General features: G+C 51.5%; 1 protein-coding gene across 9 annotated transcripts in view; it reads right to left on the bottom strand.

Annotated features, from left to right (window-relative positions):
* ttn.1 (titin, tandem duplicate 1) overlaps positions 1–15,321 on the bottom strand; it is a 182,652-nt gene that overhangs the window by 45,647 nt on the left and 121,684 nt on the right. For all 9 annotated transcript variants that reach the window (XM_080497609.1, XM_080497608.1, XM_080497611.1 and 6 more), the window contains 25 exons: positions 15,019–15,312; positions 11,862–14,831; positions 11,450–11,770; positions 9,270–9,554; positions 8,858–9,163; positions 8,612–8,775; positions 8,282–8,525; positions 7,928–8,203; positions 7,548–7,847; positions 6,527–6,829; positions 6,136–6,435; positions 5,775–6,062; positions 5,383–5,685; positions 4,973–5,275; positions 4,594–4,899; positions 4,192–4,479; positions 3,812–4,102; positions 2,985–3,272; positions 2,627–2,909; positions 1,941–2,248; positions 1,757–1,861; positions 1,443–1,640; positions 1,072–1,368; positions 405–992; positions 22–324 (listed from right to left, as the gene is read on the bottom strand). In XM_080497609.1, the coding sequence (XP_080353735.1) occupies positions 22–324; positions 405–992; positions 1,072–1,368; positions 1,443–1,640; positions 1,757–1,861; positions 1,941–2,248; positions 2,627–2,909; positions 2,985–3,272; positions 3,812–4,102; positions 4,192–4,479; positions 4,594–4,899; positions 4,973–5,275; positions 5,383–5,685; positions 5,775–6,062; positions 6,136–6,435; positions 6,527–6,829; positions 7,548–7,847; positions 7,928–8,203; positions 8,282–8,525; positions 8,612–8,775; positions 8,858–9,163; positions 9,270–9,554; positions 11,450–11,770; positions 11,862–14,831; positions 15,019–15,312 (9,912 nt within the window). The remainder of the gene's footprint in view (positions 1–21; positions 325–404; positions 993–1,071; positions 1,369–1,442; positions 1,641–1,756; positions 1,862–1,940; positions 2,249–2,626; positions 2,910–2,984; positions 3,273–3,811; positions 4,103–4,191; positions 4,480–4,593; positions 4,900–4,972; positions 5,276–5,382; positions 5,686–5,774; positions 6,063–6,135; positions 6,436–6,526; positions 6,830–7,547; positions 7,848–7,927; positions 8,204–8,281; positions 8,526–8,611; positions 8,776–8,857; positions 9,164–9,269; positions 9,555–11,449; positions 11,771–11,861; positions 14,832–15,018; positions 15,313–15,321) is intronic.

A 15,321-nucleotide genomic window follows, 5' to 3' on the forward strand; every position in this document is an offset into this window, starting at 1 on the left:
ACACTGGACTTCTGAACTCACAAGCAGCGACGATGGTTCTGACAGGCATTGACGGCTCGCTGGGTTCTCCAAAACCAGCTTTGTTCTCAGCAAGAACCCGGAACTCATACTCCACGCCTTCGGTGAGACCCGTCACTTCGTACCTCAGCTCAATCACAGACTTCTTGGATGCTCTCATCCACCTCATTCCCTTCTTCTCTTTCTTCTCCACACAGTAACCAATGATGTCACTTCCCCCATCCTCGGCAGGTCTTCTCCAGGTTATGGTGGCTGAATGTCCATCAACTTTCTCCACCTCGGGTTTGGAGGGTGGACCTGGAGGGCCTGTACATAGAGACAAAGAAAAACCAAATGACCAAAAACTGCTTTGCCTATGATGAAGGATGTAGCCTCACAGTTCATACCGAATCTGTCCACCATCTTGACGGCCTCGGAGTGAGCCGGCTCACTGGCTCCATACTGGTTCACGGCAGAGACTCTGAAGAAGTACTCGTTGCCCTGGATGAGCTTGTTGGCCACATAGTGACAGTCGAGGACCTTCTCCTCCAGGATGGTCCACAGCAGACGGCTGGTCTCCCTCTTCTCCAGGGTGTAGTGCTTTATTGGGGAGCCTCCATCCTCAGTCGGCGCTGTCCAGGTGAGAGTTACCTTCTCCGAGGAGACGCCACTGCACTCAATGGGTCCGGGAGCTCCGGGCACATCGAGGACTTTGACCTTGACGGTTTCCTCCTTCACACCGAAGGGGTTGCTGGCGGTGATTATGTAATCTCCAGAGTCCTTCCTGCTGGCATATTTGACCGACAGGGTGGAGGACGTGGCGGTGCTCTCGATGTGAACGAGGTCTGAGGGTTTGAAGTACTTTCCACCCTTTGACCAGCAGGAGGTCGGTGCAGGTTTGCCCAAAATGCTGGTGGCAGTGATGACGATGGTGTCACCTGCTCGTACGGTCAAGCCCTCCATCACTTGGGCGTCGATGGTGATGGTTGGTGCAGCTGTTGGAGAACAGACCTTCATCACACAGTTCTCCAAATCTCTAAAAGTATTCAGACTGGTGTTTGGCCCCAAGCCTACCGTATTCATCTCTGCAGATGATGGTGTCCGTCTGCTCGGAGGGTGGACTCAGTGCGCCGGCAGCGTTTTTCGCCCTGATTCTGAACTCATACTTGCAGCCTTCTTGCAGGCTGCTGATGGTAAAGGCAGGCTCCACCACGTTCACCTGATTTGCCTTCATCCAGATCTTTGAGGGAAGGTCTCGCTTCTCCACGATGTAACCCGTCAGCCTGTGGCCGCCGTCAAACTGTGGTTCGGTCCATTGGAGGGTCACGGTACTCCTGGTGATGCTGACCACATCAGGTTTACCGGGCGCATCTAGAACACCGATATGAAAAATATTTTTGCTGTTCTTACTTCGATACTTGCGGCTCCTCTCAATTCATACATACCGATGGGATCCAGCGCCACCTGTGGGTCGGTTGGAGCACTGGGTCTGCCAACGCCAGCCAGGTTGATGGCCATTACTCGGAACTCATACTCCAGACCTTCAGTGAGTCCAGTGACCTTGTGCTCCTTCATCCTCAGAGGAGCCTGGCTAGCCCGCTTCCACAACATGCTGTTCCTCTCCTTGAACTCCACATAGTAGCCTGTGTTTGGATGACAGACGCACAAAACCGTCACCTTTGTAGGCGTGGCTGCTGCTGGAACCAGACAACCACAGTCAACTTTCACATTGTTTAGCTTTACAAATAGTGCTACGTACCAGTGATGGGGGACCCTCCGGTCTTCCTAGGGTCCATCCAGGCCAGGTAAGAAGAGTCATGACGCATACTCATGATCTGGGGGGGAGGGGGGGCATCTGGAACATCTGTGGAGAAGCATTCAGTGGTCAGACTTGGTTCAGACGGGACCTTGGCGGTCCTGCGGCTCTCTTGATGGTCACTCACTGAATGGGTGTTTGGCCACAACCGGCTCGGACTTCAGTCCTTCGCCGACGCCATACTTGTTCTCGGCGGCCACCCTGAAGATGTACTCGGTGCCCTCGTGGAGGCCGGTCACTCTCATGCTGTTGCTCTCCACGCTGGAGGAGACGGTCACCCACATGTTGGTGATGGAGTCTCTCTTCTCCAGGATGTAGTTGGTGATCTCGGAGCCTCCGTCGTCTTTGGGAACACCCCACCTCAGCGTGGCACCGTCGGCGGACACGTCTTTAAACTTGACGGGTCCGACAGGGATGCCGGGTTTACCAACGACCCTGAAACATCATCGGAGACACGGTCGCCTTTTAGATTGCCAATGGCAGGAACTCGTATGAACACACACAGCGATATACTTCTTGAATCTGAACTGATCAAAACTTTTCACTGAAGCGGAAGTGACTGAACCTGGACTCTGGATCATTAATGAACATCAATCATCAAAACTTGATTATTTTTGGTTTTTGGCGGTTTTTTGGGATGAGTTTGGACTGTGTTTAACCCGGTTGTAAACTGAATTGAACAGGTTAGATTTGGTTTCATGGGTCTGTGATAATTCTTCACACCATCAATGTTTGAGTTTTTCTCATTGGTAGTGGGACTTGTACCCAATGAAGATGGTGGACTAGAACCTGCTGAAGATGGTGGACTAGTACCTGATGAAGATGGTGGACTCTTTGGTCCCGGCGCTGTTCCTCAGGGTAATGAGGTACTTGGAGGCGTCAGTTCTCTGGCAGTCTCGGATCAGGAGGGTGGTGTTGACGGAGGAGGACTCTGCGCAGACCCGTCCGGTGTCCGTCAGGTCTTCGTCGTCTCCTTTCTTCCAGGAGACTTTGGGTGTGGGTTTGCCAGCGATGGGGATCTTCAGGCGAACGGTGCTGCCCTCTTTAGCGATGTAACACATGTCGGGCAGCTCCCTCAGGTCACAGCTGGGAAGAACTTTAGAGAAAAACCATAACGTTTGTTAACCTGCATGCGTTCCCTGACAAGCCGACAGAGGTCATAAAGACTTACTGAGCTGGTCCTTGGCGACCACGGTCAACTCTTTGGGGGCGCTCGCTCCGGAGTCGTTCACAGCTTTGACCTGGTACTTATACTCTCGGCCTTCCACCAGGTCTTTGGCACTGTACTGCATGTTCTTGGACCTCATGAGCTCCTTGAACTTGTCCTCTCCGTTGAGGACCTCCAGCACGTAGCAGGTGATGCGGCTGCCGCCGTCGGTCAGCGGTTTCTTCCAGCTCAGGGTGCAGGAGTCCTTGGTCACCAGCAGGGTCTTGAAGTCCTGAACGGGACCAGGCTCCTCTGAAGAGGGGAAGAAACCAGCATCAGGACAAGTTCATGAACTAAAGTACCAAATTACTGGAACAGATAACTGCTCAAAGCACAGATACACAGTCACGCCTCCACTGCTTCCTACACTGGACCCAGGTCTCATCGTCTTATCTGTCTCATCATCTCATCACCTTATCATCTCACCTGTCTTAAAATCTCATATGTCCCATCATCTTATCATCTCATCGGTCACATCGGTCTCATCATCTCATCCGTCGCATCATCTTATCATCTCACCTGTCCCATCATCTCATCAGTCTCATCATCTGATCTGTTTTATCATCTTATCATCTCATCTGTCGCATTATCTTGTTATCTCACCTGTCCCATCATCTCATCTGCCTCATCATATTATCATCTCATTGGTCTCATCTGTGTCATTTCATTGGTCTCATAATGTCATCTGTATCTTCATCTCATCTGTCTCATCAACTCATCTGTCTCATCAACTCATCTGTCTCATCATCTCATCTGTCTCATCATCAAGCACACATCAGCTATTGGCCAACCTGTGGCTCTGACGGCATCAGCAGTGTCGCAGTACTCTCCAGCTCCCAGCTGGTTGACGGCACAGACTCTGAAGCAGTAGGAGCGTCCAGCATCCAGGTCCAGGATCTGGAATGCTGTCTTCTTGCAGTCCTTGGACACCGCGGACCAGGCCTTCCTCTCAGTGTCACGCTTCTCCACAATGTAGTGGGTGACTTCGAAGCCGCCATTGATCAGAGGAGCGTCCCAGTAGATGTCGGCACTGTCTTTTGTGGTCTCCTTCACCACCAGGTTGACTGGTGGGCCGGGAGTGTCTGGAAAATGTTTGGTGAGAACACTGAGCCTTCAAACAAGCAGTCAGACCACTGAGGAGCACACACAGGTGAACCGGAGCATCACTGACCGAGCACTTTGACGATGACGGTGTACATCTTCATGCCGGCTGAACTCTCCAGGTTTAGGATGTACTTCCCGGCGTCGTATCTGTTGACGTTCTCCACCAGCACCGTGCTGTCGGTGGCACTGGATTTGATGATGATGCCCTGCCGGTCCTTGATGTTGGTGTTCATCTTGGCCCAGGTGATCTTTGGGGTGGGGCGGCCCCTGATGGTGGCGTGAAGTCTCATGGTGGTGCCGGCCTGCAGCTCTAGGCCGTCCTTGAGCTCAGCGCTGAGCTCCGCTTCAGGGGGAACTACGCAAACATGCAGTGGAAATGCACAGAGTGAAATGTCTGTGGACACACATCAGGGTCTCGATCTGATCCTACTGAACTACTTCCATCCCTTCCAATCCAGACTCAACCTACCTACAACGTCCTTGACAATGTGCTTATTGGGGACTTCGGCCGGCTCGCCAAAGCCGACCTTGTTGACAGCTGTGATGCGGCACTGGTACTCGGCCTTGTCGATGAGGTTCTGGACCACGTAATGAGTGTCCTGCAGATTTCTTGGAACGTTGCAGCGTATCCAGTCTGTGGTGCCGGTCCTCTTGACCTCCACCAGATATCCGATGATGGGTGTTCCGCCATTGTTGACTGGGGCAGTCCACAAGAGGCTGAGGGTGCTGTAGGTGGTGTCAGTCACACTGGGGTTCAGGACGGGTCCAGGTGGAGCTGTGAAAGACCACATCACCAAAATTCAGATACTGCATGGCAAAAACACCCACATGAAAGAACCAGAACTCACAGAGGGGGTTCATGGCCGTTGTGCCAGCTGAGGGCTCGCTAGCTTTTCCGGGCCCGGCTCGATTGACGGCAGTGACCCTGAACTCATACTCGGCTCCCTCAGTAAGACCCGTGACCTCCAGGCTCCTCTCCATCATAGGTTTCCTGTTCATCTTGGTCCAGTTCAGCTCCTTGGTCTCCTTCTTCTCCAGCAGGTAGCCCAGGATGGTGGACTTTCCATCGTCAGCCGGCTCCTTCCAGCTCACGGTCATATGGTCTTTGGTCACGTTGGTGATCAGTGGAGCCTCGCAGGGCCCAGGAGCCGCTATACGCAACAGCAGAGGTGTTATTTTAGATTCATAAAATACGTTTCATTTGTTGTGAAACTAGAAACTGTTGGTTGAAGATCTCCTGCGACTGGCAATGACTCACTGAAGGGGTCCTTGGCAATGACGGGGCTTGTGATCAATGGGTCTCCGACTCCCCACGTGTTCTCGGCACGGATTCGGAACTGGTACTCGTGACTCTCGATCAGCTTGTCCACGTTCAGCTCCAGGACGTCGCCTTTAATCTTAGAGGAGACCAGAGCCCAGTTCGCCCTGCTTGTCTCCCGCTTGTCCACGATGTAGCCCTTGATGGGGGCGCCGCCATCTTGCAAGGGAGGCTCCCAGGACAGCTTGATGCTTGTGGCAAAGGTTTCTAAGAACTTGGAGCTTTTTGGAGGACCAGGCACATCTGCAGCGACACACAGTTAAAAAATTGGTTGTAAAAGGTCCAGGAAGAACAAAATGTCAACACACATGGATTGAGAGAAGAACACTCACCGAGTACGACGACCTGGATTTCGGCAGTCTTGGATCCACTGGCATTCTCGGCCTGGATGGCGTACGTTCCGGAGTGTTCCCTGGTGACGGCTGGTATCTCCAGCTGGAAGTGGTGCCTCTGGTGAGTGATGACTTGGCCTTCGCCGGACTTCAGGTTGTCGTCGCCTCTCTTCCAGGTCACTCTGGGCATCGGCTTCCCAAACACCTCGGCCTCCAGGAGGATGTTGGATCCAGCCTTCACCTTCAGACCCTTCTCCATCCTGGTGCTAAGCTCCACCCGTGGAGGAACTGTGAAGAACAATTCAGATCAGACACCCATCCTCATCTTCCTCTGTACACGCCCTGAAAAAGTCAGACTCACCGTTTTCAGCACAAACAAGAACCGGGTCTGAGGGTTCTGAGGGTTTGCTCATGTTGACGGCCGTCTTGGCGATGACTCTGAACTGGTACTGCAGGTCTCTCTCGAGGCCGGTCACCGTGTACTCTTCCCTCGGAACATTCTGACTGCTGGTGTTACAGCGTATCCAGGTGTCTCCGGGCAGCCGCATGGCCTCCATGTAGTAACCGATGATCTTGCTGCCGCCATCATTCTTGGGGCGGGTCCACACGAGTGTCACAGAGTTCTTGGTGACATCCAGGATTTCTGGTTTTCCTGGGGTGTCTGTGATGGTGAAAAAAAAACTACGACATCAGAGAAGAAACTTGGAGGAAAGTCCTGTGTTTGGTTGCACAGATGTTGGTGGCGTGCTTACCGACAGGTGTTCTGGCTGTCACAAATTCGGTCTTCTTGCTGGGTTTGCCCTGGCCGGCGCGGTTGATGGCAGACACTCTGAAGGTGTACTCCAGGCCTTCGATGAGGCCTGCACAGGGGTACTCGGTGGTGCGGACAACCGTGTCATTGGCTTTCACCCACAGCAGGCTATTCCTCTCCTTACGCTCAATGTAGTACCCAGTGATGGGGCTGCCGCCGTCGCTCTCTGGCTTGTCCCACGCCACAAACATGCAGTCCTTGTTGCACTTGTTGATGCGGCAGTTGAGCGGCTCAGTTGGGACATCTGGTGGACAGAAATATATCTCGCTGTCAGTGAGAGTGGAGGTGAACAGGGTCTGAGCCCAGAACAGCTGGAGGCTCTGGATTGTATGGCGAGTGATCAGGGTTCATACACTTTACCACAGATGATTTCCAATAACTTTTTACAACTTTTCACCAAGTTTCCCTCACCGAAACCCAAGTTCACTGAAACCAGTATTCAAATTAAAGTGATACCTGCTCCCAGCATTAGTGTAGTGAATACTACCACTGGAGTAATGGTGAATATGGCCTCCCAATATGGTCCCATTTCAACAACTGCACCTGCACCCAAGTTGCTGCAGTGCTGCTCTGCTGCCAAACAACATGGTCCTCGTGAAAACCATGTCCACAGAGATGAATTAATGTGAGCACCATACAAAGTATCTTTTGGTTATATTTATGCTTGGTATCTATATTTAAATTCTATGTTTATGTGCAGAAGTTGAAACGGACCCATTTTCAACACGGACCGTTTTTACCATAAACACTGGAGGTGGAAATCACTGAATGTGCTTCTCGTGCACCACTGGAACATCGCTACCGACGGTAATCAATTATATTTGAAAATAAAAATCATTATATCTACCCCAGTTATTCATTACAGGGCCTGTATTTCCAGAACCGTCGCTGGTTCTTCATGATAGTGCGAACCGTGACAGGAGTAAAGCTGACGTTAATGCTCCACACACAATGAGACTCACCGAAGGGGAATTTGGCAACCATCCGGTCGGACTGAATGGGGTCGGACACACCGTAGCGGTTCTCGGCTCGGATGCGGAACAAGTACTCCTTGCCTGGGATGAGTTTGCCCAGCCTGGTGCCGGTCTTGGGGCAGGAGGACACTGCGGTCACCCAGTCGCCTCTGCTCACATCACACTTCTCCACCACGTAGTTGGTGATGTTGCTGCCTCCATCCTCCAGCGGTTTGTTCCAGGACAGCGAGCAGGCATCGGAGTCGATGTCGCTGATTTCCACGGGGCCCTCAGGTGGACCAGGGATGTCTGGAACACACATTCGCAGGTCAACCAGGTCCCTCTCGCCCACCACGTACCTCCACTTGTCATCTGGAGACTGTGCCGACCTCTGATGATGATCTTCAAGGCCTGGTCCACTTTGGCAGAGCTGTTCTCGGCCACCAGGCTGTACTCCCCGCTGTCCATCCGAGACACATCTTTGATGATGAGAACACACAGGTTTCCTGATCGGTGCACGGCCAGTCGGCTGGACGGCACCACCACGTCCTCGCCACGCATCCACTTGCAGGTTGGAGATGGTTTTCCTGAAACCAACGCTTCCACCCTCAGCTTGGCTCCGGCACGAGCGCCCACCGTGTCTGGCATGACGATCTTTGGCTCCACTGTCAAGGAAACATCAAACTTCATATAGGTGTCGTAGAAACATCTCAGCCAGTGGCGTGACTCTTTCTGCTACTTACACATCTGCTCCTTGATCTCCACCGGTTCTCGGCTCTCGGTGAAGGAGCTCATGCCCATGATGTTCTTGGCAGCCACTCTGAACCGGTACCTCTTCCCTTCCTTCAGGCCGCTGATGTTAATGCTCAGACCTTTGACGGTGGTGTAGGCGTTCCACAGCTCCTTTTCAGGCTCTTTCTCCTCCTCGTCCTCCTCCATCATTGGAGGAGGTGGAGGAGGAGGTGAAGCCTCCTCTCCTTCAGGAACCTGTGAAAACAGTCATTACACAATCGATGTTTCCTTCTGGTTTTCTGAATTTATTTCTGTTTTTGACAAATTGAGTTTTCACAAACCTCCACAGGTGCAGGTGGTGGAGGAGGAGGTTTGACCTCAATGTACTCGATCACGTAACCGTCGATCTTGGCACCTCCGTCGCTCACAGGCTTCACCCAACCGACCACGGCGCTGTTCTTGGTGATCTCCAGCACTTCGATCTTCTGACAAGGATCCGGTTTACCTGCAGAGAATCAGACAGGTGAGTGTTTCTGACAGTGGTGGAGCTCTCGGGTCTTCAGCCTGTGGTTGGAGACGATACGTACTGACGGGGTCGGAGGCCAAGTATGAGGTGGGAGACACTCGAGGGACTCCGGTGCCGTACTCGTTCACCGCTGTCACTCTGAAGTAGTACTCTGTCCCCGACATCAAGCCAGTGACTTTGAAGGGCACTTTATCCAACGCCACCTCGCCTTTGACGGTCGCCCAGGTCTTGCGATCAATTTCACGCTTCTCTATGACGTAGTGTGTGACCTCGCTGCCGCCGTTGACCTCTGGAGGGTTCCAGGCGAGCATGGCGGAGGTCTGTTTGATGTCTGTAGCCTCCAGGTTCATCACAGGTCCAGGAGTGTCTGCAGGGGGGAAAAGAACATGATGGTCACAGAAATGAAGCGTTTAGACACTCTGGACGGGTTCCAAGTGGACAAGAGTGCAGCGGGAAGATCCTCCCACACTCACCCAGAACCTTGACGTTGACGAACACGGCCTTTTCTCCGGCAGGACTCCGCAGGGTCAGGCAGTATTTGCCAGAGTCGTCACGAGTGCTGTCGGGGATGACCAGGAAGGTCATGGTGTCGATGAGGTCTACTTTACCCTTCCGGACCACGTTGTCGATGCCCATCCTCCTCCAGGTGACCTGGGGTGGTGGCCTGCCTCGGATAGTGGCGTACAGTCTGATGGGACAGCCGGCTCTCACTGTCAGGCCTTGCTTCAGGTTGGCGTCCAGCTCGACCTCGGGAGCCTCTGTTGGACCAAACAGTTCAGGAGACCGTCAGAGACCTGCACTCCCCGCCAGTCCGGATCCAACAGGATCATCGGTCCACACCCATCCACATTATCCAACACACTGCAATCAACATGACCTGTCGACCTGTGTTTCCACAGTTACCTTGTAACTCTACATTGTAGATGCTACAATAGTAACTCTACGATAGTAACTCTACAATAGTAACTCTCAATAGTAACTCACAATAGTAACTCTACGATAGTAACTCTACAATAGTAACTCTATGATAGTAACTCTACAATAGTAACTCTACAATAGTAACTCTACAATACATTGCTCCTTGCCATTCTTACATCAGTCTTACATCAGTTTTTATATTGTGTTACGGGCAGTTGGGTTTGGTGTGTGTGTGGATGGGTGTGGGTGTGTGCGTGCGCATGTTTCTATTTTATTTTTATTTTTTTCTCTTTTATGTGAAGCACTTTGTATTGCATGTATGTATGCTAAGTACTGTATAAATAAAGTTTGATTTGATTTGCTAAAATATTAACTCTACGATAGTAACTCTACAATAGTAACTCTACAATAGTAATGCACAGTGACTTGGATATGTGACTTTAATCTGATTACTGGTTTGGAACTAGTAACATGTTAGACTACTTGTTATGGAAAGAAGGTGTCATGTTACAGTAATGTGTTGCTTCGTTACTCTAAGGAGTTACGGTTGTCTACAAAAAAAAGGAGACGAGACAAAATCTGATGCAGTGGTGTCACCTTCAGATTGTGTACAAAATAAAATCTACTAATTCATAGATATAAAACTGTACTACTTAATGGATATAAAACGGTACTACTTAATGATAAAACTGTCCTGCTTTTGGATAAAACTACTACCGTATTTTCCGCACTATAAGGCACCTAAATACCTCAAATTTTCTCAAAAGCTGCCAGTGCGCCTTATAACCCGGTGCGCCTTATATATGGAAGAATTGCTCTACTCCAGACTGCTATTTGACAGCTGAACAACCAGAAGCTTTTATTTTGACAACTCTAACTTCGCAACCGGATCTTCAGAGCGGACGACACTCCACACAACACATTCATCACTCATGGTTGCACACCAACATTCTAACAAACCAAAATAAACTAGATGGAATAATTACTCCCTAAACTGGGGAACAAAAACACATAAACACAATCAACACAACACCAAGCCCAACAACAACCCACAATAACCTCCAACAACACAAAACATGAATTCCCATCATGCCTTGCAGCGACCACCTCTGGACGGTAAGCAGCCGCCGACAGCTCCTCAATGCAGCCGATAGCTGCAATGGATTATGGGAGTTTCTGTTTGTGGTGTTTTAAATGCAATTATTGGGGATTCTATTTGGTTTGTGGTGTCGGTAATAATTGTGTTGTGTTGTGTTTTTGTTGCTTAGTTCATGTAGTTTAGTTTATTACCGGTAGTTGTAAGTTGTCAACCAGCAGTGAAGAAGGTTTTGTGTGTAGTGTCCTCCTGGCATAGGCTGCAGGTAGGACTATCAAAATAAAGTGCGTGCACCTCTCTGGGTGTTAGAATCAGTGGAAAATGTAACCTAATGGCTTTGAGCTATAAAGGTTGCTGACCACTGGTCTGTGCCGTGCGCCTTATAATGCGGTGTGCCTTATATATGAATGAAGTTATAAATTATGTCAATCAATGTAGGTGCGCCTTATTATCTGGTGTGCCTTATAGTGTGGAAAATACGGTACTTAATGGCTAAAACTACTAGATAATGAATAAAACTGTACTGGATAATGGATGAAATCACTAAGTAACTGATAAAATTAAATCAACTGTATTAAAAACATGTGTGGACTGTTTGAGCGTCATGACTGAAAGAGTCCACCGGGTGGCGATCCTCACCCAGAATCTCTCGGGGGATCACAGCTCCATCCAGGTCACAGGGCAGACTCATGCCCACCTGGTTCTGAGCCGACACTCGGAATTCGTACAGCAGTTTCTCGTCCAGACTCGACACCGTGAACTCGCACACCACCAGCTGCGCCGCCACGTTGCACCTCTTCCAGCCATCGTCGCCCTTCTTGGCGCTGCCCTGTACCCTCATCTCCACCACGTAGCCAATGAGCGGGGCGCCACCGTCTGACACTGGCTTCGTCCAGCCCAGGGTCACTGTGGATTTGGTGCTGTCCAGGACTTTCAGGTTGGTCGGCGGTGCAGGAGGCTCTGCGAAGAAAACGTCATCAATAATAGGAACACCTTCACTCGGTCAGAGAGTTGTCAGAAGTTTACCAACAGACGTATGAGCATCACATACCAACTGTGTCCTTGGCGGTGATGGCACGCGAAGGCTTGCTCGGGCTGCCGACACCGATTTCATTGACGGCTTTGACTCTGTACTGGTAGTCGTGGAGCGGCAGGAGTCCTGTGACGGTGAAACGGGTAGAAGGGATAGGCTCTTTGTTGACAGGGGACCACCTCACAGCATGCTCCTCCCTCTTCTCCAACAGGTATCCTGTGATTGGCTTCCCTCCGTCTTTCTCCGGTTCGGACCACTGCACCGTCATTTCCTCTTTGCCGATCTTTGTGACTTCGGGGGCTTCAGGGGCGTCGGGTAAGTTGAACTGAGTGCCAATGAGGATGGCCTCGCTCTGCACCGCAGGTCCGGGACCCATTTTGTTCTCAGCTCGGACTCTGAAGATGTACTCGTTGCCCTCGATGAGACGGGTGACATTGGCTTTGTTGGTGATGACAGCGTTGGAGTGGACCGACCAGACACCTCTCTTGGTCTCACACTTCTCAATGATGTAGTTGTAAATGTCACAACCACCATCATCTTCTGGGACTTCCCAGGCCAGGTGGCAGCGGTCAATGGTGATTCCAGACACCTTGAGGTCTCTGATAGGACCCGGTCGATCCAGTACATTGACCTTAGCATGAGCGGAACACGTTCCTGCGCTGTTTGAAGCACTGACGACATATTTTCCACTGTCGCTGCGCCTGGAACCGGTGATCAGAAGCTTTGAGAAGTCTGTGCCCGTCTCGATCTGAAGCTTGGGGCCCTTCTTCAGCTCATCTGTGCCGTCGTCTTTGGTCCATTTGACATCAGGCAGAGGTTTTCCCTTGATCATTGCCTCAATGGGGATGGAGTCTCCTGCTCTCACCATGAGAGTAGCGTCCAGTTTGATTTTAATTTCGGGCTCCATTAGCTGCTCCTTCACCAGAACTTCAGCTGTGGTCACCCAGTTGCTCTCACCTCCCTCGTTCTTGGTCTGAACTCTGAACTGGTAGATCTGGTTTTCAATGCACCTGTCAGCCATGAAGTACATCTCCTTGATGGCACCCTTGTGAATCCTCTCCCACTCCTCGGCCTCCTTTGGTTTCTTCTCAACGTGGTAACCCAGGTTGCGGCTGCCACCGTCATAGTCGGGCTTCTTCCACTTGAGGAAACAGAAGGACTTTCCAATCTCAGCAATGTGGAAATCGATGGGTTCACCAGGTTTCTCAATAGGATCCATGGCGAGCACGGGTGTCTTAGTCTCAGTGGGTGGACCAGCACCAATCTTGTTTTCTGCACTGACACGGAAGAAGTACTCACAGCCCTCGGTAAGTGGTGCCTTCATGAGACGCTTGGTGCAGTCACTGGAGACCACGGTCCATCCTCTCTGACTAGGCTGACGGCACTCGATAATGTACTGAGTGATCTCGGTGCCACCGTTGTCTTCAGGGTTCTCCCAGGACACCATGCAGGAGTTCTTGGTCACGTATGCCACTTTCAGATTCTGGCAAGGCCCTGGAGTGTCCAGGACATTGACGAGAATAGTAGCCTGTGCTTGTCCACTACTGTTCTTGGCGATGATGGCGTATTTACCATAATCTGCACGGACCGCCTCGTTGATGACCAGTTCACACAGAGGGTAGTTGTTGTTCATCTCGGTGCGCTTGTCCCGGCCCATGGCTCTGGCGTCCTTGGTCCATGTGATCTCTGGATCTGGTCTACCTTTCACTCTGGTGATGAGACTGATGATTTGTCCTGCTCTGACCGTCAGGGAGTCGCGACAAGACACGTCAACAATAATCTCTGGGGGTACCAAGATGTCCTTGGCCAGGACAGTCTCTGAAAGTTCCCTGGGTTCACTGTCTCCGATCTTGTTGGTGGCTCTGATGCGGAATCGGTACTCCAGTCCTTCAATGAGGCCTGGCACTCTGTAGGCGCACATCTTGATGAGGTCTTTGTTGATTCTATCCCACTGAGCCGTGCCTGACTTCTGGGCTTCGACCACGTAGCCCAGTATGGGACTGCCGCCATCTCTAGTTGGCTTGGTCCAACAAAGGTCAGCATAGGTTTTGCTCCAGTCCTTCAGTTTAGGATTGCCGGGAGGACCTGGTTTGGTGAGGGCACGTGTGGCTTTGACAGGGTAAGAAGAGAGAGATGGCTCGCTGATGCCAGCAATGTTCTCAGCAAAGACTCTGAACTCATAGCTGTTGCCTTCAAACAGGCCAGAGACTCTGTACCTGAGGTCCAGCACCGGAGTCTTATTGACCCGGATCCACTTCCCGGTCATTTCTCTGCGTTCAATCACATAGCCACTGATGGGGCTTCCTCCATCGTATTCAGGCAGCGTCCAGTCGAGTGTCACAGCATTCTCTGTGATGTCTGAACACTCAGGTGGACCCGGTGGGCCTGGAGGGTTGAACATGTGTTTGGCAATAGTCGGAGGACTCTCCAGGCCAGCCCCAATGCCGATCCTGTTCTCCGCACGGACACGGACGATGTACTCACGGCCCTTTTCCAGCCGTGACACCTTGGCCTTGGTGCCGGTGCCACTGGAACTGACCACGGACCAGGGCTCCCAGGACTTCTTCACATCCTTCTTCTCCACAACATAGTTGGTGATTGGCGTGCCACCGTCATCCTTGGGTGCCCTCCACTGGATCATCATGTAATCAGGAGTCACCTCCAGAATATTGATGGGTCCGATGGGTGGACCGGGCAGGTCCAGCACCGTTAAATGAAGGGCGGCGCTCTTGGAGCCAGCGGGGTTGGAGACGGAGACGATGTACTCTCCAGTGTCTCCTCTCTGGCACTCCGGGATGCTGAGGATGGTCGAAGGCCCGGTGGATTCGATGTGGTAACGTCCCTCGGAGGTGATCTCCTTGCCGTCGGTTGTCCATTTGGCCGTGGGAAGCGGGATGCCGGTCATCTTGGCTGGAAGAGCGATGGGGGTGCCAGCTTTGACTACCAGACCTTCAATCAGCTTCACGTCCACTTCAATAGTTGGTGGCACTGAAAGAAATCGTGAGATGACGATTTTAGCCGATAAACAGAAACAACAAAGCTGAAATATCAGTTTCTTGTTCTATCTGTCAGACACTTGTGTGTTGTGGAAATTTACATCTCTGCATCAGTCAGTTTTTGTTATTTAGTGGTATTCTCATGTATCTGTGATTTGGTGTGGCGGTTTTCATCTTACATGTCTTCTCTTGGCAGGTGATGGGCACGCTGGTGTCAGGGCGGCTCACGCCGATGGCGTTCTGAGCTTTGACCCTGAAGCGGTAGGTCTTCCCCTCCAAAAGGCCGGTGACATGGGCATGGTTGTTGCTGACGGTCTTGAAGGAGACCCAGTCAGTCTGCCCATCCTCCTGGTGCTCAACCAAGAACCCGGTCACCTCACTGCCTCCATCACGGTCTGGCCACTCCCAGGACAACCACACTTCTGTCTTATCTGCATCGGTGTGGTGGAGGTTCTTTGGTGGGCCTGGTGGGTCTGAGAAGG

This window comes from Blennius ocellaris, assembly GCF_963422515.1.
Source record: "Blennius ocellaris genome assembly, chromosome: 6".
NCBI classification, from domain to species: Eukaryota; Metazoa; Chordata; class Actinopteri; order Blenniiformes; family Blenniidae; genus Blennius; species Blennius ocellaris.